General features: G+C 46.7%; 1 protein-coding gene and 1 pseudogene across 2 annotated transcripts; both read left to right on the top strand.

The window, feature by feature from the left end:
• Positions 1–2,679: 2,679 nt before the first annotated feature.
• On the top strand, positions 2,680–14,468 carry TBL2 (transducin beta like 2). 2 transcript variants are annotated; one of them, XM_055340733.1, is made up of 7 exons: positions 2,680–2,860; positions 4,340–4,470; positions 4,717–4,901; positions 5,375–5,526; positions 5,887–6,013; positions 6,441–6,593; positions 6,818–14,416. In XM_055340733.1, the coding sequence occupies exons 1-7, from the start codon at positions 2,731–2,733 to the stop codon at positions 7,278–7,280; spliced, it is 1,341 nt and encodes a 446-aa protein (XP_055196708.1). In that variant the 5' UTR covers positions 2,680–2,730; the 3' UTR covers positions 7,281–14,416. The 2 variants fall into 2 exon arrangements, with proteins under 2 accessions (XP_055196708.1, XP_055196709.1); XM_055340734.1 differs by lacking the exons at positions 2,680–2,860; positions 4,340–4,470 and having other exon boundaries at positions 4,803–4,878; positions 6,818–14,468.
• A 49-nt stretch (positions 14,469–14,517) lies between these two features.
• Positions 14,518–19,398, top strand: LOC129519910 (ATPase inhibitor, mitochondrial-like; annotated as a pseudogene).
• The last annotated feature ends 6,405 nt before the right edge of the window (positions 19,399–25,803 follow it).

Below are 25,803 nucleotides of genomic sequence, written 5' to 3'. Positions count from 1 at the left end.
AGACAAAGTTTTGAAGTGGCTCTCGGAGAAGTAAAATCCTAACAGTGTGCTCTGCTGTTTTTACTCACTCACACCCTTCCAGAAAGGGCCCCCCACGACATCCCCTGGACCCTGTATCCCCCTGCCAGATGCCACCTTCCCTTGACAGAGCTACCTACACTTGCTCTCCCCCTCTTTTCTCCCCTCCCACTCATCCCCTGTCTTTGAGGTCCCCACTTCCACCCCAGCCTCACCCCTACACTGACTTGCTCTTAGTAAGGTAACTTGACTCCCTCATTGCAAAATCCAATGACCACTTTGCAGTGTTCATCCTGCTTTCCCCCAGGCCCTTGGACCCCATTCTAGAACTAGCCTTTCCCAGTGAATCCAGAATTCTCTCCAGGCTCTCCCTCCTCCCTGACTGTGCCTTCCCAGTATCTGCTGTGGGAGTCTTTTTCTCCACCTGCCCCTTCCTGGACCACTTCCTTCTCATTATGTGGCAAGTCTCAGGGAATACCATTCCCTTTGGCTTCTCTGCCAAGGATCCACTCTTCTGTATCTGCTTTGCTCTGCCCTTGGAGCTGCAAAAGCATATATCCAACTGCCACCCTGACCCCTCCTGGATGTTTCATAGCTTCCTTAACTTCAAAGGAACCAAAACAGAACTCCTCATTTCTGAGACTATAGCCCACTGTCCCTCCTAATACCTGGTCCTCTTCATGTTCCCCATTCCCAGGAATGATGCCACCATCCAGACACTTGTGCAAGCTGAAAACAGCCATCTTTGGCTCCTCCCAACATCCCAGTGCCCTGTAGTATCTGTGACTAAGGCCTGGCCCATTGACCTTGTATGCATCCATCTCTACAGCCACCACCCTGGTCCAACAGAACATCCCCTTCTACATAGTCTTGTATTAGCCTACCATATCCTTGACAGCTGCTTCTCAAACTTAAATGTGCATTTGAGCTTTAAAAAGTCTTCACAACCAGGTCCTGTCTAGACCAATTAAATCAGAAGCCCTCAATGTGGAAGGTTTGGCACCAGCCCACAGCTGAGTCAATGCCAACCCCACCCCACCCCCCAGGACAAAAGGGAAGGAAATGAGGCCACACTCCATTTGTTCTCTGACTGGATCTATGTCCTTAGTCGAGCTTTTATGGGTGTATCTGTCCCCCACCTGGTCTCTCCAGCAGTCCTTCTTCCTAGAAGGTCCTTCTAAAGGCTGGAGAGCCTGCACTGTCAGTAGAGGCTCCCTGGTGGGCATGAAAATCTTTGAATCTGGAATCTCTGACCCTGGTAATTCAACTCATTCTGGGTTGCAGGCCTGGGAGGCTGATGGGGGCAGTGCTCCCTGTTCTGGGAACATTTCCTTTCCAGGCAAGCAAGTCTAACTCAAACTTTATCAATAAGTCTTTCAGAATATTTCCTTTTTGGTTAAATCTAGATGAGCTCTGTAGATCATATCAATACCAATTTCCCAGTTTTGATATTGCACTATAGCTATATGAGATGTTACTAAGTGGGGGGAACCAGGTGAAGATACAGGGAACCTTCCTGTTGGTTCTCCCAACTTCTCGTTAATCTATAATTTCAAAATTAAAATATCTCGCTAAAAATCTTGTAAAGTTTCTTTCCACTCCCCAGGCCACACCTAAGTCTAGGTCCTTATCACCTCCCTCTTAGATCCTGGCAACTGCCTCCTGATTTTCCTTTTGTCTTTGGTCTTGGCACCCACTCTTCCATTATTCTCTGCCTTGCCTCCTCGAAAGGATCCACTGTGGTGATGGCTGGAACAGCGCCTTTAATAAACGATTATCAGTGAATTACTCAAGAGGAGGACTCAGGGCAGCCCAGGTGGCTCAGCGGTTTAGCGCCGCCTTCAGCCCAGGGTGTGATCCTGGAGACCGGGGATCGAGTCCCGCGTCAGGCTCCCTGCATGGAGCCTGCTTCTCTCTCTCTCTCTCTCTCTCTCTCTCTCTCTGTTTCTCATGAACAAATAAATAAAATCTTAAACTGGGGGATCCCTTGGTGGCTCAGCGGTTTAGCGCCTGCCTTTGGCCCAGGGCGCGATCCTGGAGTCCCGGGATCGAGTCCCGCGTCGGGCTCCCGGCATGGAGCCTGCTTCTCCCTCCTCCTGTGTCTCTCTCTCTCTCTCTCTCTCTCTCTCTCTCTCTCTCTCCATGTCTACTATAAATAAATAAATCTTATATATATATTTTTTTATTTTATTTATTTATGATAGTCACAGAGAGAGAGAGAGAAGCAGAGACACAGGCAGAGGGAGAAGCAGGCTCCATGCACTGGGAGCCCGACGTGGGATTCGATCCCGGGTCTCCAGGATCGCGCCCTGGGCCAAAGGCAGGCGCCAAACCGCTGCGCCACCCAGAGATCCCAATAAATAAATAAATCTTAAAAAAAAAAAAAAAAAAAAAAGAGGAGGAGGACTCAGCAAAGCCTGCATATCTCGCCCTGGAGCTTTGGAGACAACGCAAGCCAAACGCCAGAAGAGTCAGGCCCCGCCCCCCGGGACGCGCCAGCGACCAGGCCCCGCCCCACAGAGACACGCCCACCACAAGGCCCCGCCCCGGGACGCTCCGACTGTCAGGCCCCGCCCCATAGACTGTCCAACGGCCAGACCCCGCCCCTCGGGGCGCACCAACGGCCAGACCCCGCCCCGCGTGCGTGCGCGGTCCCGCGGAGGCGTCGGCGTCCGCGTCGTCGGAGGCTGAGGTGGCAGTGGGCCCGCCAACATGGAGCTACCGCAGATGCCCGAGCTGATGGGCCTGTCGCTGTTGCTCGGGCTGCTGGCCCTGATGGCGACGGCGGCAGTAGCGCGGGGGTGGCTGCGCGCGGAGGAGGAGACGGGCAGCCGGCCCGCGGGTTAGTGAGGCGGGGGCGAGTGGAGACACCCCGCGGGGACCTTGCTTCTGGCCTCCCCGTGGTCCGACGTGCGGTTTGGGCCGGCGGGGGTGCCGCGGACCCTCTGGGCCTCAGTTTCTCCCTTTGTGAAATGAGCTTCGCTTTCCGAGACGAGTTACCGAGGTAGCGAGTTACCTCAGGAAGCGCTAGTTGCAGGCTGCGTCCCGCGCTGCCGCTTCCTCGGAGGCCGGGCGGCGGGGGTGGAGGGGGCCGAGGCGCTGCCCTCTGGGCCTCCCGGTCTCCCGCGGTTGCTTCCAGAGCTCTTAAGTAGGCTCTCGGGTGCGCTGCTTGCTCGTTATTTTAGGAAAGCGGGGAGCGGTGAGGGGAGACGCGTATTTGTAACCACTCGGACTAGTTCCTCGACAGGAGCAACGTTTGTTAAGTAGCTACTATCATCTCAGTAGGTGTGAGGAATTTTTCCTTTAGGGAGCTCGCGGTTGCATAAGGGAGATCATCCGGAAATGTAAGTGAAACATAGAGTGTAATAGGTTTCAGAGAGGAGGTCAGTACTAGCAACCAGGAAACCCAAGGGTGGGGGTGGTCAGCCCTGCTTTTTTGGGTGGGGAGGGGCGGGTGAAGGAAAGCTTCACTGAGTAGGAAACACATGGTGTGGGGTCTCGAAGGACAGGTGTGTCAAGAGTTTGGCCAAGGAGGAAGGAAGAACATCGCTGGCAAAGGCAGTGTGCATGGAAGCAAGCAGTTCTCAAAGGGCATTTGGTGGGGTTTTAGTGTGAGGGGAGAGGAGGGCAGGATGCTGACAGGAGAGGGCAGGTTGTGGTGGTCTCTGTTTATGGGCCTCAGGAGTTTATTCCCTGTAGGAATTGAGGGGTATCTGGAGTAATGTAACACATGCCAGCTCTGCACCTGGCCTGACTCTCAATTAAAATAGCTATTTTATGCAGAAGTGACTGGCACCATTCCCGGCACAGGGTTGGTGCTCAACAGGGGTTGACTACTTATCATCCCTGAGTTCTCTCTGGGAGTCCTCTGAACCTTTAATGCTTGTGTTGGGTACTCACAACTTCTCTTTAAGGAAACTAAGGGCCAGAGCAGTTAAGGAGCTTGCCCAAGGCCAGGCCCACCAAATTGGTTGTGCACATAATTCCCTACCTAGGGATGTCTGGCCAAGGATCTGCACTTAGCTGGCTGTGCCATGTACCAGCTGAGCTGCACAGGCCCGGAGAGTGCCTTTTCTAAGTTGCATTGAGGTACTGTATGGACAAATAGCAAGTAATATCCTCAAGGTCACTCAATGGTAGAGACACAATCCAAACCCAGTCTGATTCCTAAGCCCCTGTTTTTTGCCTACCTCACCGTCTCTTCTCAAGCTTGGGGCCTTATCTGGTCGTCTCTTGCTGCTCCACTCAATGCCTGGCCACTCACAGGTGGTCAGAAATGCTTAGTGAGTGAATGGGTAGATGACACAGTCCCTCCTCATAGGCCAAAAAGCAAATGGATTTCCACCTGACAAGTCCTTGAAGTCCAAGAAGCAGAAACAGCATCAACGAATTCGCAAGGAGAAGCCTCAGCAGCACAACTTCACTCACCGCCTCCTGGCTGCGGCATTAAAGGTACATGGATACCCATGCTCAGCATACATATACAGAGACTCACACCCCCCCCCCCCGCCCCCACGTAGACTTTTCCTTTTTAAGGCTCTGTGCACATGACAGACTCTTCTGCCTCTGACTAAAGTTAGTGGGGATGCCCCATCCAATCCCTCATCATACCCCATCAGCAGCTTGTTGTTAATCCAGGCAGCAGACCCCATCTGCCCAAGGGGTCCCTGTTCATACTTCCTGCAACCCTTCCCTTAGAGCCACAGTGGGAACATATCTTGCATGGACTTTAGCAGCAATGGCAAGTACCTGGCCACCTGTGCAGATGACCGTACTGTCCGCATCTGGAGCACCAAGGACTTCCTGCAGCGGGAGCACCGCAGCCTGAGAGCCAACGTGGAGCTGGACCATGCTACCCTGGTGCGCTTCAGCCCTGACTGCAGGTGGGACAGGATGGAGCCTCAGCTTTGCCTGCAGAAGCCCAGTCCCAGGCTTATGTCTTTCCCATACCTGACTTGGGATAGTGGGGATGGGGGTCTCCCTGGGGATGGCAGAAAGAGTATCTGAACAGCTTAAGCACTGCCTGGGGCTCCCTAGAGGTCTCTGCATTTTACACAGAAAGGAAGCAGAGAGGGGAAGATATGTTCCTACTTGGGAAGTACCGAAACCTGGCTCCAGATTCGTCCTGGAAATTATAATGGTTTTCTAAACTCTAGAGAGACACCAAAGGAGCCAAAGCCATGCGAGTCCTATCTTCTGAGAAGTATTAAGAGGTTTTGAACAAAGGAGTTAAGTTGCAGGGCTGGACTGGGGCATGAAGGAAGACCATGATTTTCCTTGGAGCCTAGCATACAAACCTCACACATAGGCCTCCGTGTCCAAACAAATGAGTGACTTGTCTGCTACCTGCCTCTAGAGCCTTCATCGTCTGGCTGGCCAATGGAGATACCCTTCGTGTCTTTAAGATGACCAAGCGAGAAGATGGGGGCTATACCTTCACAGCCAACCCAGAGGACTTTCCTAAAAAGCACAAGGCACCCGTCGTCAACATTGGCATTGCAGACACAGGTAAGAAGCATTCAGGAGATGGAGCTTACCAAGGACTAGAAGGAAGAGCCCCATTTATTTGCTGAATGAGTTAATGCTGCTTGAGAGTTATGCTCAGCTCCAGTGTGACAAAGGGGCTCTGGCTCTGGGCTCTCCTGGAGTCCTAGAGCCATAGCAGCTCCCCAGGGGAGGCCAGTAAGACCCATAGGCTTGAGCAAAATCCTTATGTCTGGGGACCTTTGGCCCAGGAAGGGCGCATGCGTATTTGAGAAAGCAGAGGCCTTCTGAAGTGTCTCCTTAGAGAATGACACCTGGTTGAGTCATTGACTCAGTTCATGTCACCACCACCACTCCCCCTACTTCCTACCCCCCCACCCCCAGGGAAGTTCATCATGACCGCTTCCAGTGACACGACGATCCTCATCTGGAATCTGAAAGGTCATGTGCTGTCTACGATCAACACCAACCAGATGAACAATACCTATGCTGCTATATCCCCCTGCAGCAGGTGAGGAAGGAGGGCCTTAGCATCTAGGATGGGCAGAAGTTGTGGCCAAAGACAGAGCAGAGAGCCAGCTTCAAATAGCAGAAAGAACATACAGTGTGGAATCAGCACACCTAGATTCAAGTCCTTAGTCTCCCTTTTTGTCATGTATAGTTTTTAAAAGGTTGGGATGGGGTACTATGTATCTTATACCATGGGCATGAGGATGAACTGAAATCCTGTGTAGATAAGCGGTTTTATTTTTATTTTTATTTTATTTTATTTTTTTTTTTTTAGATAAGCGGTTTTAAAAGACACAACGTTGTTGACATAGAAGATTATTAATTTTCTCAGGAATGAAGTTTAGTGGGTTGGCAGAAATGAGATACTCTTTTGGGTTGGCAGAAATGAGATACTCTTTAAGTTGTAAAGGAACCTGGTTGTGTGGCAGGTTTGTGGCCTCTTGTGGCTTCACCCCAGATGTAAAAGTTTGGGAAGTCTGCTTTGGGAAAAAAGGCGATTTCCAGGAGGTCATGCGAGCCTTTGAACTGAAGGGGCACTCTGCAGCCGTCCACTTCTTCGCTTTCTCCAATGACTCCCGCAGGTAAGTGCCTCCTCTCTCATGGGTTACTGGGGCTCTCAGCCCCTCTTGGCAGCCAGCTCTTTGCCCATCTCTGTGGCAGCTCTGAAGTAGGTAGAGTGCCTGGCCCTTGGCAGGAAGTAGCCCCAGCAGTGCAGTTGGCTTCCTAGCTGGAGCCCCTCCTGCTGTCCCAGTGCCTTCCCCTCCAGCGTGTGTTGGGGCTAGAGCCGTGATTTTCCATGCTGCAGGATGGCCTCAGTCTCCAAGGATGGTACGTGGAAACTGTGGGACACAGATGTGGAATACAAGAAGCAACAGGATCCCTACTTGCTGAGGACAGGCTGCTTTGAAGAGGCGAGCACCATGCTCTGCCGCCTGGCCCTCTCCCCTGACGCCCAGGTCTTGGCTTTGGCCAGTGGCAGCAGTATTCATCTCTACAACACCCGGCGGGGTGAGAAGGAAGAGTGCTTTGAGCAGGTCCATGGGGAGTGTATCACTGACTTGTCCTTTGACATCACTGGCCGGCTTCTGGCCTCCTGTGGGGACCGGGCAGTGCGGCTTTTCCACAACACCCCCGGCCACCGGGCAGTGGTGGAGGAAATGCAGGGCCTCCTGAAGCGAGCCTCCAACGAGAGCACCCGCCAAAGGCTACAGCAGCAGCTGACCCAGGCCCAGGAGGCTCTGAGAAGCCTGGGTGCCTTGAAGAAATGACTCTGGGAGGGTATGGCAGGAAGGATCTGGCATGCTGCTGCCGCCACCACTACTGCCACTTTTCTTCCCAGGTACTCAACCAGCTGGAAACCTTTTGAAAGGAGTATTCTGATTTTCTCGGTGACTCCTCTCTCCTTTTCCCCATTGAAACTATTATTGCCTACTTTGATATCTCTCTCTTTCTCTCTCCTTACTCATTATGACTCCTGGCCTTACTTGACCCTCCAGTCTAATGACCAAGGTGCTTCTCTTTCTCCTGGGCCCATGGGAGGAATCTGTCTTCACCAGGCACTGAGGGAAATAGTACATTGAAGAGAGAGAGGACATGGCCTTGACCTTGTGGCAACTCACCCTGGTACCCAAAGGAGTCTGTAATTGTGGAGACAAAACCATGGGGACGCCTGAGTACTGACCAGTAGTTTTGCAGAGATAGGAGCCTGGGATGCCTTCCAATTACAGAACTGTGGTATGTTGTCAGGGAAGAGCTAGTTTTAATACAGGCGAAGCTTCTAACTCCATCAAAAAAAGAATTAAGGTTTTCCATTCTGTGCCTCAGTTTCCTAATTTGTAAAATGGAGACTAATCCTCTCTCGATCTCCTTACAAAGATGGTGTGAAGATATGCCTGTATAAAGTCTCTAGATTTGGAGGTGGAAAAGAGTAGCAACATATGTTATCTGTCGGCCAATCTCAGTTATCAACTACCAGGTAAAAGTAGGACTGGGTGTAGTTTAAAACTAAATAAAAAGAAGAGAAACACATCTTGGAAAAGCAAAGTTTGTGGAACTTGATGATATATTTTTTATCCAATTCTGCTTTAATTTGTGTAGGGAATCACAGGATTCCAAGATAGGACTCCTCTCTTTAAGGTTGTATCCTGTTTGAGGAGACCTCTTTGTATTTTGTCAGATATTTGTGTGCCTGCTTTGTGCCTAGCACAGCAGTAGGTACTGGAGATAAATATGAACAAGACATGATCTCTGCCGTCAAAGATGGCCTCTGAGAGAGAAGGAAACATGGCTATAAAGTGTTTTTTGCTAGTTAATTCATAACTGTAGAAGGCTGTTGTAAAAGTCAAGGCAAAGGGAGGATTGAATCAGGATATAGGCAATGAATTTGAAATTGAAGGGATAGAGTTGGTAAGAGATTAGGCATTAAGAAGTTCAAAGTTTTTGGATTTGAGACTGTCTGGATGTCGGAGAATGGAAACGAGGATCCAGGGTGATTTGAATCTTGGCAAAATTTATTCATCTGAAATCACATTCTTGCTGTCTCTTCCTGTAAAATTGGGGCCTCCCCTAGACATTCCCAACTCATAAATGTTTGAACAAGCACAACCTCGGAATTATCCCTAATTACTCCTTTTTTCATTAATCCTTCTGGCCGATTGCCACTACTAACCACCCACCCCACCAGAAAATTATTTTGGTTAGACTCTAGAATCTATATCCTGAATCTGATTCTCTCCATCTTTCTGTTACCATCCTGGTCCTAGCCACTGTCACCTACTGGACTGTGATAGCGTAGCTTCCTCACTGATGCCTCTGCTTCCTCTATTTCCTTGTTAAGTCACTGTAAACTAGCAGAGTGATTTTTGAAAATGTGAACCAGATCACATTGTTCCCAAGCAAAAACCTTCCAAAGGCTTCCCATCGCACTTGGAATAAAATCCAAAATTCTTGTCATGGCCTAAAGGTCCTATGTAATCTGGCTTCTTCCTTCCTCTCTGATCTTGTTACCACTCTCCCAGCCACCCCAAACTTGGTGTTACAGATTTAACCAAGCCAATTTATATCCTGCCTCAACCAGAAGCTCTTCCTGTGCTGTGTTCCTCCTGCTTGGACGCCTTCTTCTTTTCTGTTGGTAGACTTGTCATGCTTGTCGTAATTCAGTTCTTCATTTCAGTTATACTTCAGAGAGACCCTCCCTGACCATCCAGTGTGAAGTAGCCCTTTCCACCAATCATATCACACCTGTCACGTTAGCTTACTTTATTTTTATTACCTAATGCTATCTGAAATGATCTTGTTTGGATATTTGTTTGCCCCAGGGGTTTCAGCTGAAATGCTTATGGATGTCAGGTGGAAAATGCAAATGCATGAATGGGGCCACAGTTGCCTGGGTGTAAGATGGTGGGAAATGGGGAACACTGAAGTGATTTCTAGAGGTCATGTGTCTGGGGTGAGAGGTAGGGGTGGCTGCTACTTATCATTCAGGAATTCAGCAGAAGTTGCTTGTTAGATAGAAGCTAGCAGTTGGTGATTTATTTTACAAAGACAAAAACATTGTATAGACCAAACAAAGCACTTGTGAGCCAGATGCAGGCCACCAGTCTCTCCTTGGCAGCTTCTGGATCGTTCATTAAGCCACAGGAATGTGAACTCCGCAAGGGCAGGATCTTTTATCTTATTTGCTCTCTATCCCAACCACAATACCAGGGACAGTAAGCACTCAATAAATATTGAAGTCAAATCAGGGGCAGTTAAAAGACATTTCAGTAAGCCTCATCCCACTCAGTTTTCATTTTGGGTTTATGCTCCTGATAACAGACTTTTGATTAATAACACTATGCACACGGGTCTCTGAATATTTGCTTTCAGGTTGTCAGAAGAATGAAGCTAAAACACTTTGCATATCTGTTTGGCTCTGGCTTTACTCTTACTGTGTATCCAGGAGGCAAGTGACTGTAGTATGTTGAGTTACTGAAATCAGAAGTCTTTGGTTCCAAGTTGGGCCGGTCACTTATTGCCTTAAGGCCTTGAGCAAATAGATCACTGGGCCTCTCTGAGTTTGTTTCCACATCTGTAAAATGGGAATAAATCCTGACCTGAGGGTCTTATAAAGGGCTGTGAGTTTCTAATAAGACAAGTGAAGCACTACAAAAAAAAAAGTCCTCACAGATTCCCTGAGGACAGCGCTCCTCTCACTTAAGATGAGGCTGGTTCTGTTGTAAGCATGGAGAAGGTACCGTGATTCAAACTTTGTGTGTGTGAAGGCAGCATTAATATTTTAGTATTACTATCAACTTTTGTGGGTTTGCAATTTTTCAAAATAAAAAGCCGGGGAAATATTTTGAATGGTGGTATATAGCCTGTTTTTATCAGTCATCAAAAACAAGACAATCTTTAAACCACAAAAGTGCACATTTAAAGGCCTGTCGATAGTCTTGGTCAATTTCGATCAAGGTAAGAAGGATCTTCCTATGTAAGAAGGATCTTCCTATGTAAGATTGTTCTGTGCCTGGAGGTGACAGGAGGCGAGTAGGAAGCACATCCTGTTATCAGTGTTAGTGGGTCACCTCTGACAGTGTTGGATAGACTGAACATTGCCCCCAAATTGGCCACAGACCTAGAAACTTAATAATTTGGGGATTCGTGTACTTTCTACACAATTCCAGAGGAGTCTTCCTGGTGAGCATGGCTTGGTTTCACACCCAGCTCTCGAGGCAGAGGCACCCTGATGGGTATCGGTTGGCATTGCAGGATTGGCCATGACAACTGAAAGCATGATTTCTGCACAAAATTCCCATGTGTCTTCTAAGCCTGTCAGTGCATTTCCAAGTCTCCAGTTCTTCAAGCTGCCAACTCTGATTGCAGAATTTTGGGCAGTTGGAAAATGAGCGTGAAAATTTCTATTTGCTTCCCATTCTGCACACCCTGTTTGAACCCCTCTGCATTTTTGTGATCGCATTAAGTAGTGGCTAACTTGAGTACTATGCAACTAATCCCCATCAACTCATTTTTTTTTTACCGCATTTTAATTTTTATCTGGTGAACTACGCTTCCATGACTCTTAATCCATGTGACTTAGAGGAGAGAGACTTGAGACCCTCCATGGTGGCCATGTAATCAATCATCAGGCCCTTGGACTTTGCCAGATCTGTAGAAAAGTGGTGTCTTGAATTTTCTGTGGAGATTGCTTAGTAAGTAGGTTGGATGGTTATTACGGTGGGTAGTCCTGCCCAAGAAGGAAGCTAGAGACCACGTGCCAGGGAGGCTGTCAGATGCAGACACACCTGACGTGTTTACCACTGGACTTGTCAGAAGAACCAATAAATTCCTATTTATGATTAAGTCTGTTTGAATTGGGATATTCTTACTTGGAACAAAAGAGCCTTAACGTCAATTAAAGAGTTCATGTAAATTGCCCAAGGCACATAGTAAATGGCACACTCCAATATTTTAGTTGAGGCCTATCTGATACTAAAGTACATACCTTTAGCCATCAGGTGCATCCCCAACATTTGTAAAGCCAGAGGTAGGAATATGAATGGAGACTCCTGTGCTCTATCTTAATATTTCAGTTATAAGTCAAGCTGAGCCCAAGTATGTTCCATCCTCCTAACCTCGACATAACATTCTGGAAAGCCAAGTTTGAATTTAGAATTCTCAGGTCCAGTCACTGTGGTGTCACAGCTGGCCATCCCATGGCCTAGGCCTCTTCCCACCTGGTTCTTTGCAACATCGTAAGGGAAACTCCAGCACACACTTCCCAAGTGTCGTCATCACTGCAAACCACTCTCCCTTGGCCACCCAGCACGTGGGCCTTAAGAGTGTGCATCATGGGGCAGCACCATCTTTGTGAAAATGGACCCAGGGGAGAAGTTCCTATAGGCTTTAGAAGAAGCAGGCTTGGGTAGTTTTGGACAAGGTGTAAAGTGGGTAAGAGTATCTAAACTGTGGTCTGGTGGGTAAGATGGGGACACAAGCATTGGGTATCCCCATGTCCCTGGTCCTGCAAATCGTTTGTCTCATGGAGAGGGACATAGGTTGAGGGGGCCAGGACAGGTTCCCCAGAAGGAGTTCTCTTGGCCTACATCTAACATTGTTACCCTGTTAACCACACTTTTTTGCCTGTAAACTAAGCTCTCCTTAACCCATCAGAAATTAAATACTGTGAGTATTGGGAGTTCACAAGGTTTAGCCAAGTATGTCTCAGAGCTCTTCTAGAAGTTCTGGATATGTGGAAGCAGCCTGTATATTAATTAACAGGTTACTGATTACTTGCCTCTTCAGACTCACCTTTAAGTTCTTCCAAGATATGCCACAGAGCAGCTGCAGCCAGGCACCTTTATGGAAGCCTTTCATACCTTGATCATTCCTCTATTATGCCCTAGGATCAAGCCCACAGGTTAGGAAGGAAGCCATGGGGCTGGATAGGGGGATGGAAGGTGGGGCGTGGTTGCTGAGCATTCCCGCCTTCAATAAACCCATAGACCTTTTCCTCTTGTGGATTTCCTCTTTGCAACATGGGCACTCAACTTCTTGCTCAAAAGTCTCAAACTGCTCACTGGCTAGTAGCATATGCTAGCTAATCGAGTAGGACTTTTTTTTTTTTTTAAGATGTTATTTATTTACTCATGAGAGACACAGGCAGAGGGAGAAGCAGGCTCCATGCAGGGAACCCCATGTGGGACTCAATCCAGGGTCTCCAGGATCACGTCCTGGACTGAAGGCAGCGCTAAACCGCTGAGCCACCTGGACTTCCCTCGAGTAGGACTTTGTTTTTGTAAACATCTCAGTTACAGGTATTGAATATCCTGTTAACCCTCTAATCCCTTCCTTTCATTTTTTTTTCTTCTCTAATGGCACCTTCCTGCCACAGCTGAAACAGGCCTGAGAATGGGTACCGTTGCCAGAGTTTAACTTTTAGTCAGACACCCTTCTCGGTGCTGTGCTCCTAACAACTCCACCCTGCCAGCAGTTCTGAGACAGGTACTGGTAGAATTTCCGTATCCCAAACAATCTACAGCATTGCCAGAGTTGCTGAGCAGGCAGGCGCATGCCTGAGCTGGGATTCAGATCCACAGAGTCTGTGTCCAGAGCTCGTGTTCTTGGTTCTAAGGCCATGGCAGGTGTCAGAATCACCTGAGACCTGGGTATAAATACAAAGTCCCAGGCTCTCTACTGCTTCAGCAGTCCAGGGCCTCTGGGTTCTTTATTAGCTCTCAGGTGATTCAGGTACCAAAGTGTGGGAGGCACTGCATTGTGCTTTTCTGCCTTGATTTGGAATATTCTTCATACACTACTGCCTTGCCTGAGTGTTAATAATGCTCAACAGTTAATGAACTCACTATGGCCTCCACTTACCCCATTCACTGTGCAACTATGCTGCCAATAGAAATCGTTCCATTACTTTCTGAGATGACATCGTGAGCTCACACCCAAATGTGATACTCCCGGGGCTCATTGCTCCCAAGGGTGGAAATCATTAAGCCTCCAGCACTGGAAGGCCAAACCCTGGGGTTTGGAGGCTATTGCCACCCTGAGCACCTTCCAGAATTTTAGTTTACCTCCATCATACCCAGAAAATTTGAGCTCAAGACACTAGCGACCAAGATTTCCTGCCCATACAGTGAGGGTGGAGCGGGGGTAGCTGCAATCCACAAGACCCCTCAGACCTACTTGCTCCATTGGTCTCTCTAAGACTCTAGGATCCCTGGAACTCCCAACCATTGGGAGCAATATCAATCAATATTGATTCTGAGGAATCAGCTGATGGGAGCAAGGGGTGGGGGGCCCATTCCTCATCAGTAACAAAACATCTAGAGGCCATGGTGAAGTTGGAAGATTCAGCACCCAGCCTCTGGTGCTGCTGGACAGCGTCATCACTTCCCTCTCTGCTAAAAGGTCCCCCTTCTCATTTACTATCGTATCTTTCAGACCCAGCTAATTTATCAGATCTTACTTTTAAATTTTTATTTATTTATTCATGAGAGACATAGAGAGGTGAGACATAGACAGAGGGAGAAGCAGGCTCCATGCAGGGAGCCTTAATGTGGGACTCAACCCCAGGACCCTGGGATCATGCCCTGAACCAAAGGCAGATGCTCAACCGCTGAGCCACCCAGGCATCCCTAATTTATCAGATCTTAAATGCGCAACTAACTTTTCTTCCTTGGCATTTATAGGTAAAATGATTGTCAGGCTGGGACATGGACATGTACACAAACCATCCCCAGCAGCTGAGGCTGCAGATGGATGAGTCAGTAGATGGAGGGAACCTGGGCCCCTAATGACTCTGTGGAGCAGGTCTTCCCTGACCCCAGCATTGTATTGTGACCATAAACAAGAAATGAATTCATATCGTGTGAGGGACGCCTGGGTGGCTCAGCGGCTGAGCGCCTGCCTTTGGCCCAGGGCATGATCCGAGTCCCGGGATTGAGTCCCTCATCGGGCTCCCTGCATGGATGCATGGAGCCTGCTTCTCTCTCTCTCTCTCTCTCTCTCTCTCTCTCTCTCTCTCTCTCTCATGAATAAATAAAATCTTTAAGAAAAATTTCATATTGTGTGAAAAGGCATGGAACGAGTGGGGTGGTTTCTTATAGCAGCTAACCTATCCTGATTAATACACTTAGTACAGACTGAAAAGGGCCTTACTTTTATGGAGGAAAGAAAGAAGTTGGAAGAGGCTGTTGACCAAGAGTTTAGGATAGTCATGGGTTTTCATTGCCTGAGTACATTCACTGGATTGGGCAATGGTGCTTTACTTGTTTCCACACTGCTTTTATATAAAAACAACACCCAGCATTTCTCTTGGTCTTCAATCATGGCTCTGTCTCACAGCTGCCACAACCCTTGTCATTTTCTAAGTGTTTAGAATAAAAGGGACCACTTGTTATAATATTTGGGATTTGTTTGGGACTTCAGAAGTAGCTCCATTATTCCTTATGCTACACCCTGCCTAAGGGTGTGTCCTATTTCTCCAGGTTAGTGGGAGTAGCAACAGAAGCTTGAGAAGAAGAGAGAACAGGGTCATTCAGGGAGGCAGATGGAAAACTGGGCAGACCCAGTGTCAGGAGGATGGTAAGGAGAGCTCCCTCCCTCTATCCCTCCCTCCCTCCCTCCCTCCCTTCTTTGTCTCTCATTTCCTCCATACATAGTTGCTGAGCCTTCTGTGGACTATGTGGAAATGAGATGTTTCCTTCCTGTGGCTATGGGGAGAAGGCAGAAGGCTGCACATACTTAGGTTACAAATCTCAAAGGATATTTTTGTTTGCTTGTTTTTTTTTATGTAAGGAGAATATTTAAATAACTAATAAGCCAAGTCAGAGCTCCCGACTCAAGCTTGGATATTTTTTCTGAGCTAGGGTCCAGTCTGACTTCCAAACTGGGCTATACATAAGATCATCTTTTAAAGAAATACATCCTCCCCAACAAAGAAAAGAGGGCACCTGGGTGGCTCAGTCAGTTAATTGTCCAACTCTTGGTTTTAGCTCAGGTCATGATCTCGAGGTCGTGGAATCAAGCCCCATATTAGGCTCCACACCAAGCATGGAGCCTGTTTGAGACTCTCTCTCTCCTCCTCTTCTGCCCACCTCCCCCATGCTCACTTTCTCTCTAAAAAAACAGAACAAAACAAAAACATTTTCCCCTAATATGGACAAATATTTATGATGTGGTAGCAGATGTCCACCTCCTAATCTCTGGAACCTGCAAATTTGTTAGGTTATATGCTGTCTTAGTTTGGGCTGCTATAGCAAAGTGCCATAAACTGGGTGGGTTACACAACAGAAATTTATTTCTCATAGTTTTGGAAGATGGCTAAGTCTAAGCACTATTAAGGTACTGGCAGATTTGATGTCTGGTGAGAGCATGCTTGCTGTTTTATAAATGACCATCTTCTCCTTGTGTCCTCACATGGTAGAAAGAAGGCAAAAGAGCTCTCAGGGATGCCTTGGTGGCTCCGTTGGTTAAGCTTCAACTCTTGATTTCAGCTTAGGTCATAATCTCAGGGTCATGAGATGGAGCCCCTCATTGGGCTCTGCACTAAGTGTGGAGTATGCTTAAGATTCTCTCCCTCTGCCCCCCCCACCTTGCACTTGCTCTCTCTCTTAAAAAAAAAAAAAACGACCTTTCTGGGGTCCCTTTAGAAAGGGCACAAATATCATTCATGAAGGCTCCACCTTTTTGACCCAAGCACCTCCCAAAGGCCCTGCCTCCCAACACCATGGTGGGCCTGTGAAGAGATCGAGGATTTCTTTTCTTTTTTTTTTTTTTTTAAATTTTTATTTATTTATGATAGTCACACACAGAGAGAGAGAGAGAGAGAGAGAGAGAGAGAGAGAGGCAGAGACACAGGCAGAGGGAGAAGCAGGCTCCATGCACCGGGAGCCCGACGTGGGACTCGATCCCGGGTCTCCAGGATCGCGCCCTGGGCCAAAGGCAGGCGCCAAACCGCTGCGCCACCCAGGGATCCCGAGATCGAGGATTTCAACATAAGAATTTTGTAGGAACATATGCCAAAGGGGAATTAAAGTAGCAGTTAGAATTAAGGTCGTTAATCAACTTGCTTTAAAATAAGGAGATGATCCTGGATTATCTGGGTGGGATTAATGTAATCACAGGGATATAAGATCCTTAAAAGTGGAAGAGTGAGGCAAAAGAGGGAATCAAAGAGATGGCAGCATGAAGGGGACTCAACCTGATGTGGTTTTGAAGATGGAGGAAAGAGCCATGAACCAAGGAAAGTGGGCATCTTCTAGAAGCTGGAAAAAGAAAGGAAACAGGTTCTCCTTCAGAGCCTCTAGGGAGGAATGTACTTTGATTTAGCCCAATGAGATCCATGTCAGACTTCTGATCTATAAGACAATACACTCGTAGGACTGTAATACCTCACTTACCTCAATTGACAGATCATCCAAACAGAAAATCAATAAGGAAATAGTGGCTTCGAATGAGACATTGAGCCAGGTGGATTTAACATATATTCAGAACATTCCACTCTATAACAGCAGAATATACATTCTTTTCTAATGTACGTGAAACAGTCTCCAGAATAGATCATATATGAGGCCACAAAACAAGTCTCAACAAACTCTAAAAGATCAACAAAGTCATTCCATGAATCTTTTCTGACCACAATACTCGGAATCCAAAAATCAATCACAAGGAAAAATCTGGAAAGAGCATAAATACATGGAGGTAAATAATATGCTATAAAACAATGAAGGGGTCAACCAAGAAATCAGAGAAAATTTTAAAAAATACATGGAGACAAATGAAAATGAAAACAACAGTCCAAAATCTTTGGGATGCAACCAAAGTGTTTCTAAGAGGGAAGTTTATAGCAACCCAGGCCTATCTCAAGAAGCAAGAAAAATATCAAATAAACAACTTAAAATTACACTTAAAGGAGCTAGAAAAAGAACAAACAAAGCCCCAAACCAGTAGAAGAAAGGAAATAATAAAAATGAGAGCAGAAATAAATGAAGTAGAAACTAAAAAAATCCCCACTAGAACAGATCGACGAAACCAGGTGCTGGTTCTTTGAAAAGATAAAAAGAACTGTAAACCTTTAGCCAGATTCATAAAAAAAGAGAGAGAAAGAGAGGAGACTTAAAATCAGATGTGAAGGGAGAGGGGTGCCTGAGTGGCTCAGTTGGTTAAGTGTCTGCCTTAGGTTCAGGTTGGGATCGAGTCCCCTGCTCAGTGGGGAGCAGCTTTTCCCTCACTCCTGCTCATGTGCGCTCTCTCTCTCTCTCTACGCACTCTGTCTCAAGTAAATAAAAATTTTTAAAAAAGTAAAAGAAATGAAAGAGTAGAAATAACAACTGACACCACAGAACTACAAAGGATTTTAAGGGAATATCATGAAAAATTATATGTCAACAACCTGGACAACCTAGAAGAAATGGATAAATTTCTAGAAACATATAACCTACCAAAATTTAACCAGGGAGAAAGAAAATTTGAACAGATTAACTACCAGCAATGAAATTGAATCAGTAATTAGGGCCCTTGGGTGGCTAGTTGGTTAAGTGTCTGACTCTTGATTTTGGGTCAGGACATAATCTTAGGGTCATGAGAATGGGCCCCACATCAGGCTTCATGCTCAGCAGGGAGTCTGCTTGAGATTCTCTCTCTCTGCTCCTCCCCCTGCACTCTCTCTCTCTCTCTCTCTCTGTCTCTCTCTTTCAAAATAAATAAATAAATCTTTAAAAAAAATTGAATCAGTAATCAAAAAACTCCCAACAGGGGTGACTGTGAAGGTCTACTCTGACAATGGCTGTCATGGAGGTGTCCACACAGATGTGGCTGGGCATGTGGGGCTTAGGGCACTGTAAACCTGAGGCTTCGCCTCTGAACGATCAGAAGACTCAGAGGATGCCAGCACCGCCAGCTTGATCCAGGAGGCAGGTGGGGCCTTTGGAAAGAAAGAGCAAGCTGAAGAGGAATGATACTTCCAAGTACATACTATAGAACAACTGGCAGCCTTGAAGAAACACCATGAAGATGAGATCACTCATCATGTAAAGGAGATTGAGCATCTGCAGAAAGAAATTGAATGGCACAAGAAGAAAATAAAAAAATCTAAAACATGATGATTAATGGCACACAGTTCCCATAGAATGGCTACATATCATCACCCATTTCTATAGAAACATAGTTCTAGTTTTATTAATATCTATCTGTGTGCTGCCAACAGATTATAATAAATTGTCACCAGTGGAAAAAACAAAAAACAAAACCTTCCAACAGACAAAAATCTAGGACCAGATGGCTTCACAGGTGAATTCTACCAAACATTCAAAGAAGAGTGAACACCCATTTTTCTCAAACTATTCCAAAAAATGGAAGGGGAAGGAAAGCTTCTGAGTATGTATATATAATGGAATATTACTCAGCCATAAAAAGAAAGAAATCTTACCATTTGCAATGACATGGATGGAACTAGAGAGTATTATGCTAAGTGAAATAAGTCAGTCAGAGAAAGACAAATACCATATGATTTCACTCATGCAGAATTTAAGAAATAAAGCATATAAGCAAAGGGAAAAAGACAGAGAGAGAGAGAGAGAGAGACAAACCAAGAAACAGACTCCTAACCACAGAGAACGCACTGATGGTTACAGAGGGAAGGTGGGTGGGGGATGAGTGAAATAAAGGATGAGGATTAAAGAGTATACTTGTTGGGATGCCTGGGTGGCTTAGAGGTTAAGCATCTGCCTTGGGCCCAGGGTGTGATTCTGGAGTTCTAGGATCAAGTCCTGTTTCAGGCTTCCTGCATGAAGCCTGCTTCTCTCTACCTGTCTGCCTCTCTCTCTCTCTCTCTCTCTTTCTCTCATGAATAAATAAAATATTTTTTAAAAAAGTGTACTTGTCATGGGAAAAATAAAAAACAATACATTAAGCCCCTGAGTTTCTTGTAATTTGCCACCTCAGCAACAGAAAACAAATACAATGGTACATTAGGTAAAATCAAAGCAGAGAAAAATGCATAGCATGTGCTATAATTTGAGTGGAAAAACAAAACACTGAGTACTTATGTATGTGTGTTCATAATTGTGTGGACTAGTCGCTCTTAACCTTGACAATACATTAGAGGGATCTGGAAAGATTAAGAAACAACCCTAGTGTCCACACTGCAGATTCTTAAATCAGTATCTCTGGAGGCAGGGTGGGGGTGGGTGAGAGGAGAGAAGAACCCAGGCCTTCAACACCTTTTGAGGCTTCCAAGGTGTGGCCAGGTTGAGACCATGGATGTAGACTGACTCTGGAAGGTGAGGCAGTGAGGCACAGGATGACTGTGGGACCTGGGAGGGAAAAAGAGAAAGACCTGTTTTATTGTTTTAACCTTTGAACTTCACTGTGTACCTTTAAAAAATGTTTTATTAAAAAAATGTTTTATTATAGAAAGTTTCAGAGTATAATAAGAATAGAACAATATCGTGAGCCCCTGCATATCCATCACCCAACTTCAGAAGTATTAACATCATTGTACTCTTTTAATTTTCCAGCACATGGAGGTATTGTATATTAAGATAAATATAACAAAAATAAAATATATATGCCCAAGCTGAACCACAGAACTATGGAGGTAAAATCTTGGGGACAGGGATGCCTGGGTGGTTCAGCAGTTGAGCATCTGCCTTCAGCTCAGGGTGTGATCTCGGGGTCCTGGGATCGAGTCCCACATCAGGCAGGGAGCCTGCTTCTCCCTCCGCCTATGTCTCTGCCTCTCATAAATGAATAAATAAAATCCTTAAAACAAACAAACAAAACCTTGGGAACAGGGCCCAGGGATTTGCATTTTAACAAGCTTCTTGGTGGTAGTGGTGGTGGCAGGGAGTTCCTCATAGTTGGGAACACCACTGGGCTCTCTATAGACTCTCTCAGTGCCTATATATATATATATATATATATATATATATATATATATATATATATATAAATTTAAACAAGCTCTGGCCAGTTTTATTTTTATTTTTTATTTTTTTGGCTAGTTTTATTAAGAAGAAATTTTGTGTGATTTACTTTTCACCAGCATGATTCTTTTTTTTTTTTTTAAAGATTTTATTTATTTATTCATCAGAGACACAGAGAGGGAGGCAGAGACACAGGCAGGGGGTGAAGCAGGCTCCATGCAGGGAGCCTGATGTGGGACTCGATCCCAGGACTCTGGGATCACACCCTGACCCGAAGGCAGATGCTCAACCACTGAGCGACCCAGGTGTCCCTTCTGGTATGATTTTAATGAGACTGGAATCACTGTGGTCAGTGATTCCTTTGTAGAATTTCCCATAAGCTGTGCCCGATTCCATTATCATTGCCACTGTAGAGATGGACACCAGTTTTGGCCAACAGGGCTTAGTATTCTATTTCAGATTTCCTCAAGGCTGGGCAGTTGTTGGTGAGGATGACCAGCTCTGCTTTGCCATGTCTGATCATTTTCGGAGTCTCATGCCCCAGCGTGTACATTCCACTTTCCATAACAAGTTGGAGCCTAGAATTGATAGACACCAGCGACATTTTCATCTTTTTGGTTGCCACCTTCCTGCCTTAGGTGGAGGAGGGCCACCGCCAGGAGCAGCCGCCAAGGTGATCAGGAGGGAGAAAGGAGAGAGCTCCCACAATGCAGAGCTCTTCGCTGCTGGCTATTCCTTGTTCCTCACTTCCTGGCACTACTCATTAGCAATGTGTGAAGAACCCACCGCCTGTGACTGTTTTGAAGCCTTCATCGAACCTTCCACTTTTAGTCCATATGAGCTCTCAAAGAATTCCAGAAGGTTCACTGTCCCTGCTTACAAAGGCATGGGGAGGGGATCCCTGGGTGGCTCAGCGGTTTAGCGCCTGCCTTCCGCCCAGGGCTTGATCCTGGAGTCCCGGGATCGACTCCCGCTTCGGGCTCCCTGCATGGAGCCTGCCTCTCGCTCTGCCTGTGTCTCTGCCTTTCTCCTGTGTCTCTCATGAATGAATAAATAAAATCTTAAAACAAAACAAAACAAAACAAAGGCATGGGGAGGTCTTCACACCCCCTATAGGTTTCCCTTACTCCTTAGGACTGGTTCTTGGGCCTCTGTGGCTTTCTAAAGGAGCACAGCTCCAAAGTCCTGGTCCTCTGTCTTCTCCTTCAACCGGTCTTTTGACACAACCCAAGAAGGAAGGGAGAGGAACTCCAGCATAGTTCAGGCTCTTCCTCCTCGAGGCTTGTCTTCAAATAGGTTTTCGGAATTACCAGTGTGGGAAATGAACACCCAGGGTTCCAGGATGGAACCAATGGGCATCACCAGGTTCCTTGGGCCCTGTCCTCTGCTGAATCAGCCCTGTGAGGATCTCAGCTTTTCAGGAGGTAAAATAAAAGGAGAGGGCTGACAGGGGTGAACTCGGTGCTCTGGGGGTCTGATTAAGGGTGGGATTAATCATGTTTTGGGTACAACTGTGGAGCAGGCTGATTCTTGAAAGATGAATATTTGAAAAGGGGGAAGATGAGAGGGGAACAGGGATCAGGCCTTGTTTAGCTAGAATTATGAACAGGTAGGAGCGGTGATGCCGGAAACCAAAATAAGTATTTCCCCTACTAGGCACAAAGTTCACCCACTCCTCACCTCACCAGATCCTCAGTACAACCTGTGAAGTATAGAGCCATTGTTAGTGAACTCATTTCACTGACAAAGGAAATGAAAACCAAGAGGAACCGGGGATTCAGTGATCAAGTGACCTACACAAAGCCACGACACAAATATGTGGCCGAGCTGGGCTTCCGACCCTGGCTTCTGTCTCCTAGCATTCTTTTCCCTGTGACCAGGATTATACTGGGGTACCTGAGTAATGCTACAGCATTTTGAATGGGTTTTGAATGGAGGCAATGGGGAGCCACAGAAAGGATTTTAGAAGAGCTGTGGTTGAGGTCCCTGGGTGATTGAGCGTCCACTCTTGGTTTCGCTAGGGTCTTGGTCTAGGGGTCATGGGATTGAGTCCCATGTTGGCCTCCATGCTCAGCAGGAAGTCTGCTTGGGAACCTCTCTCTCTCTCCCTCTTCCCCTCCCCCCCCAAAGTAAATAAATAAATCTTAAAAAAAATAAATAAGAAGGACACCTGGGTGGTTCAGCAGTTGGTCTGCCTTTGGCTCAGGGCGTGATCCCAGAGTCCCGGGATCGAGTCCGACATCGGGCTTCCTGCATGGAGCCTGCTTCTCCTTCTGCCTGTGTCTCTGCCTCTCTCTCTGTCTCTCATGAATAAATAAATAAAATCTTTAAATAAATAAATAAATAAATAAATAAATAAATAAATAAATAAGAGCTGTGATAATCACAGGTGTGCTGGGTTTGGGCATGTATGCTGGTTGAGGGAGACTGCTATGTCAGGCTACAATGTTCTGAGAGAGAAAGCAGGGTGCTCTATGGGTCATGTGGATAGAGCAGGGAGGGAGAGCACAGCTGATGTGGGCTCTGGAGAGAGCCTGGGGGGAAGAATGGCATTCCTCATTCATTCATTCTCCCTATCTCTCTTTAGTAAGTACCTCCCCTATGTGAGGTGTCATGCTGAACATTGAGGATGTAATGGTGAACTGGACAACAGGGCCCCCACCCTCACAGGACTGACACTTCAGGGGATACCAGATCATAAGGAACAAATGAACAAGTATAAGAACTTCAAACTGTGGTTAAACATAGGATCTTCAGGACATATGAGGACATAGAGCCAGTGTCATGTGGTCCTCAGGGTGGTTTCTCTTGCCTTCCCTGGAAATCCCTGCCACTGAGTATAATGCAGACTGTGTTCAGGGTCCTGTGGGGGTTCAGGGAAGGAAGGCATCCTTTCTCCTGCTCAGAGTGATCTGGGGAAGGCTTCATGGAAGGGATACATTGAGGTTGGGCTTCATTCAACAAATACGTAATGACCATCTACTGAATATCAGGCTCTGTTTTATTATATTTTTAAAGGTTTTATTTTTAAATAATTTCTATACCCAACTTGGGGCTCAAACTCACAACCCTGAGATCGAGAGTCACATGCTCTACTGACTGAGTGAGCTGAGTGTCCCCAGGCTCTGTTTTAGATGCTGCTAGAGATAATCATTGAACAAAACAAAACAGACCATGTTGTACCTTCTCGGAACCACTGAAAAGAGGGTAGCTAAAAAAAAAAAAAAAAAAAAAAAAAAAAAAGGGATCCCTGGGTGGCGCAGCGGTTTGGTGCTTGCCTTTGGCCCAGGGCGGATCCTGGAGACCCAGGATCGAATCCCACGTCAGGCTCCCGGTGCATGGAACCTGCTTCTCCCTCTGCCTATGTCTCTGCCTCTCTCTCTCTCACTGTGTGACTATCATAAATAAAAAAAAAAAAAAAAAAAGAGGGTAGCTAATAAGCAAGAGAGACAAGAAAAATAGCATTTCAGGGGGTGATGAATGCTCTGGAGAATAATAAATTGTGGAAGGGGGATCTAGAGTATGTGGGAGGATAGATACTACATTCTTTGAAAGGGGCTAGGAAAGGCTTCATTGAGAAGGTAACATTTGAGTAAAGACCTGAAGGAGGGGATGCCTGGGTGGCTCAGCGGTTGGGCATCCGACTTTGGCTTAGGTCATGATCCTGGGGTCCTGGGATCGAGTCCCGCATCGGGTTCCCTGCATGGAGCCTGCTTCTCCCTCTGCCTGTGTCTCTGTCTCTCTCTCTCTCTCTCTCTCTCTCTCTCTCTCTGTTTCTCATGAATAAATAAAATAAAATCTTAAAAAAAAAGACCTGAAGGATGTGAGAGTGAGCCATGAAATACATATGGGATGGGTGTTTCAGGTAAAGGGGCCTGCAGTGCAAAGGCCCTGAGGCAAGAACTTTACTAGGTGTCTTCAGATGAGCAAAGAAGGGCAGTATAGTTGGAGCAGAGACAGCAATGAGTATAGTTATAGGAGGTGAGGTCAGAATTAAATGAAGGAGGGCAGCCCGGGTGGCTCAGCGGTTTAGCGCCACCTTCAGCCGGGGTGTGATCCTGGAGACCCGGGATCAAGTCCCACGTTGGGCTCCCTGAATGGAGCCTGCTTCGCCCTCTACCTGTGTCTCTGCCTCTGTGTGTGTGTGTGTGTCTCTCATGCATAAATAAATAAAATCTTTAAAAAAAAGAATTAATGCAAGGAGATATGGGACCTGGTGGGGCACTCTAGGCCACGTTCTCTTTTACTCTGAGAGGGGAAGTCACTGCCTTGAATGCAAATTGCCCAAAGCAGAGGTCTTGATTGGGTCATCTTTGTTATCCCCCTCAGCATCTAGCACAGGGTTTTCATCTAGAAAATGTCAAGATGCATTTAAAAAAATTTTTTTTAAAGATTTATTTATTTATTTGAGAGCGTGTACATATGTGAGCAGGGGGAGGGGCAGAGGGAGAGAGAATCATTAAGCAGATTCCCCACTCAGCACAGAGTCTGACATGGGGCTCAATCCCAAGACCCCAAGACCATGACCTGGGCTGAAATCAAGAGTCAGACACCTAACCAATTGGGCCACCCAGACACCCCAAGCTGCAACTTTTTTTTTTTTTTTAAAGAAAAGGTTGTCAACAGAGGGCATTTGTGTGGCCCCTGGGGAGTAGTTGGTAGGTGCCCACTTTGATCATTCTCTTATGTAGAGAGAGCTCCAGGAGAGATGAGGTAGGGAATAGGGCTAGGTGGACAGATGTGGGCAGAAAACAGGGAGATCATGGAGTGTTCAGAACAGGGGATGGCCTGAGGAAGGTGGATGACTGGCTAGAGGACAGCTGGGTGCAGGATGCTAGTGCACTGCTGGAAGGAGCAGTGGGCCTTGGAGTAGAAAGAAGCTATAGGCAAGAAACTCAGAGGGGAGGCTGGCCAGCACTTAGACAAAGGGGAGAGAGAAGTTAGACATAACTGCCAGGGGTTGTTTTTTTTTTTTTAAAGATTTATTTATTTATTCATGAGAAACACACACACAGAGAGAGGCAGAGACACAGGCAGAAGCAGACTCCATACAAGGAGCCCGATGCGGGACTTGATCCCAGGTCTCCAGGATCACACCCCGGGCTGCAGGCGGCGCCAAACCGCTGTGCCACCGGGGCTGCCCACTGCCAGGGGTTGTTAAGCTGTGTACTTGCACCAGCGGGATCTGTGAACAGAATTGGGAGAATCCTAGAAAGCTGGCCTCTTTCATGACACCTGGCATGCATGTTCTGCCTTGTGTTTTTTCTTCTGCTTTCTTTATCCTCACCTCAAGGGCAGGGAGTGTGTCTTACTCATCTTGGCATCACAGTGGCCTACATGCTCTAGGACATATAACAGGTGCTCAGGCAGCACTTGC

The sequence above is a fragment of the Nyctereutes procyonoides genome, unplaced genomic scaffold (genome assembly GCF_905146905.1).
Source record: "Nyctereutes procyonoides isolate TBG_1078 unplaced genomic scaffold, NYPRO_anot_genome, whole genome shotgun sequence".
Lineage (NCBI taxonomy): Eukaryota > Metazoa > Chordata > Mammalia > Carnivora > Canidae > Nyctereutes > Nyctereutes procyonoides.
The sequence above is the reverse complement of the archived record's forward strand: the minus strand, read 5'-3'. Positions and strand labels throughout refer to the sequence as shown.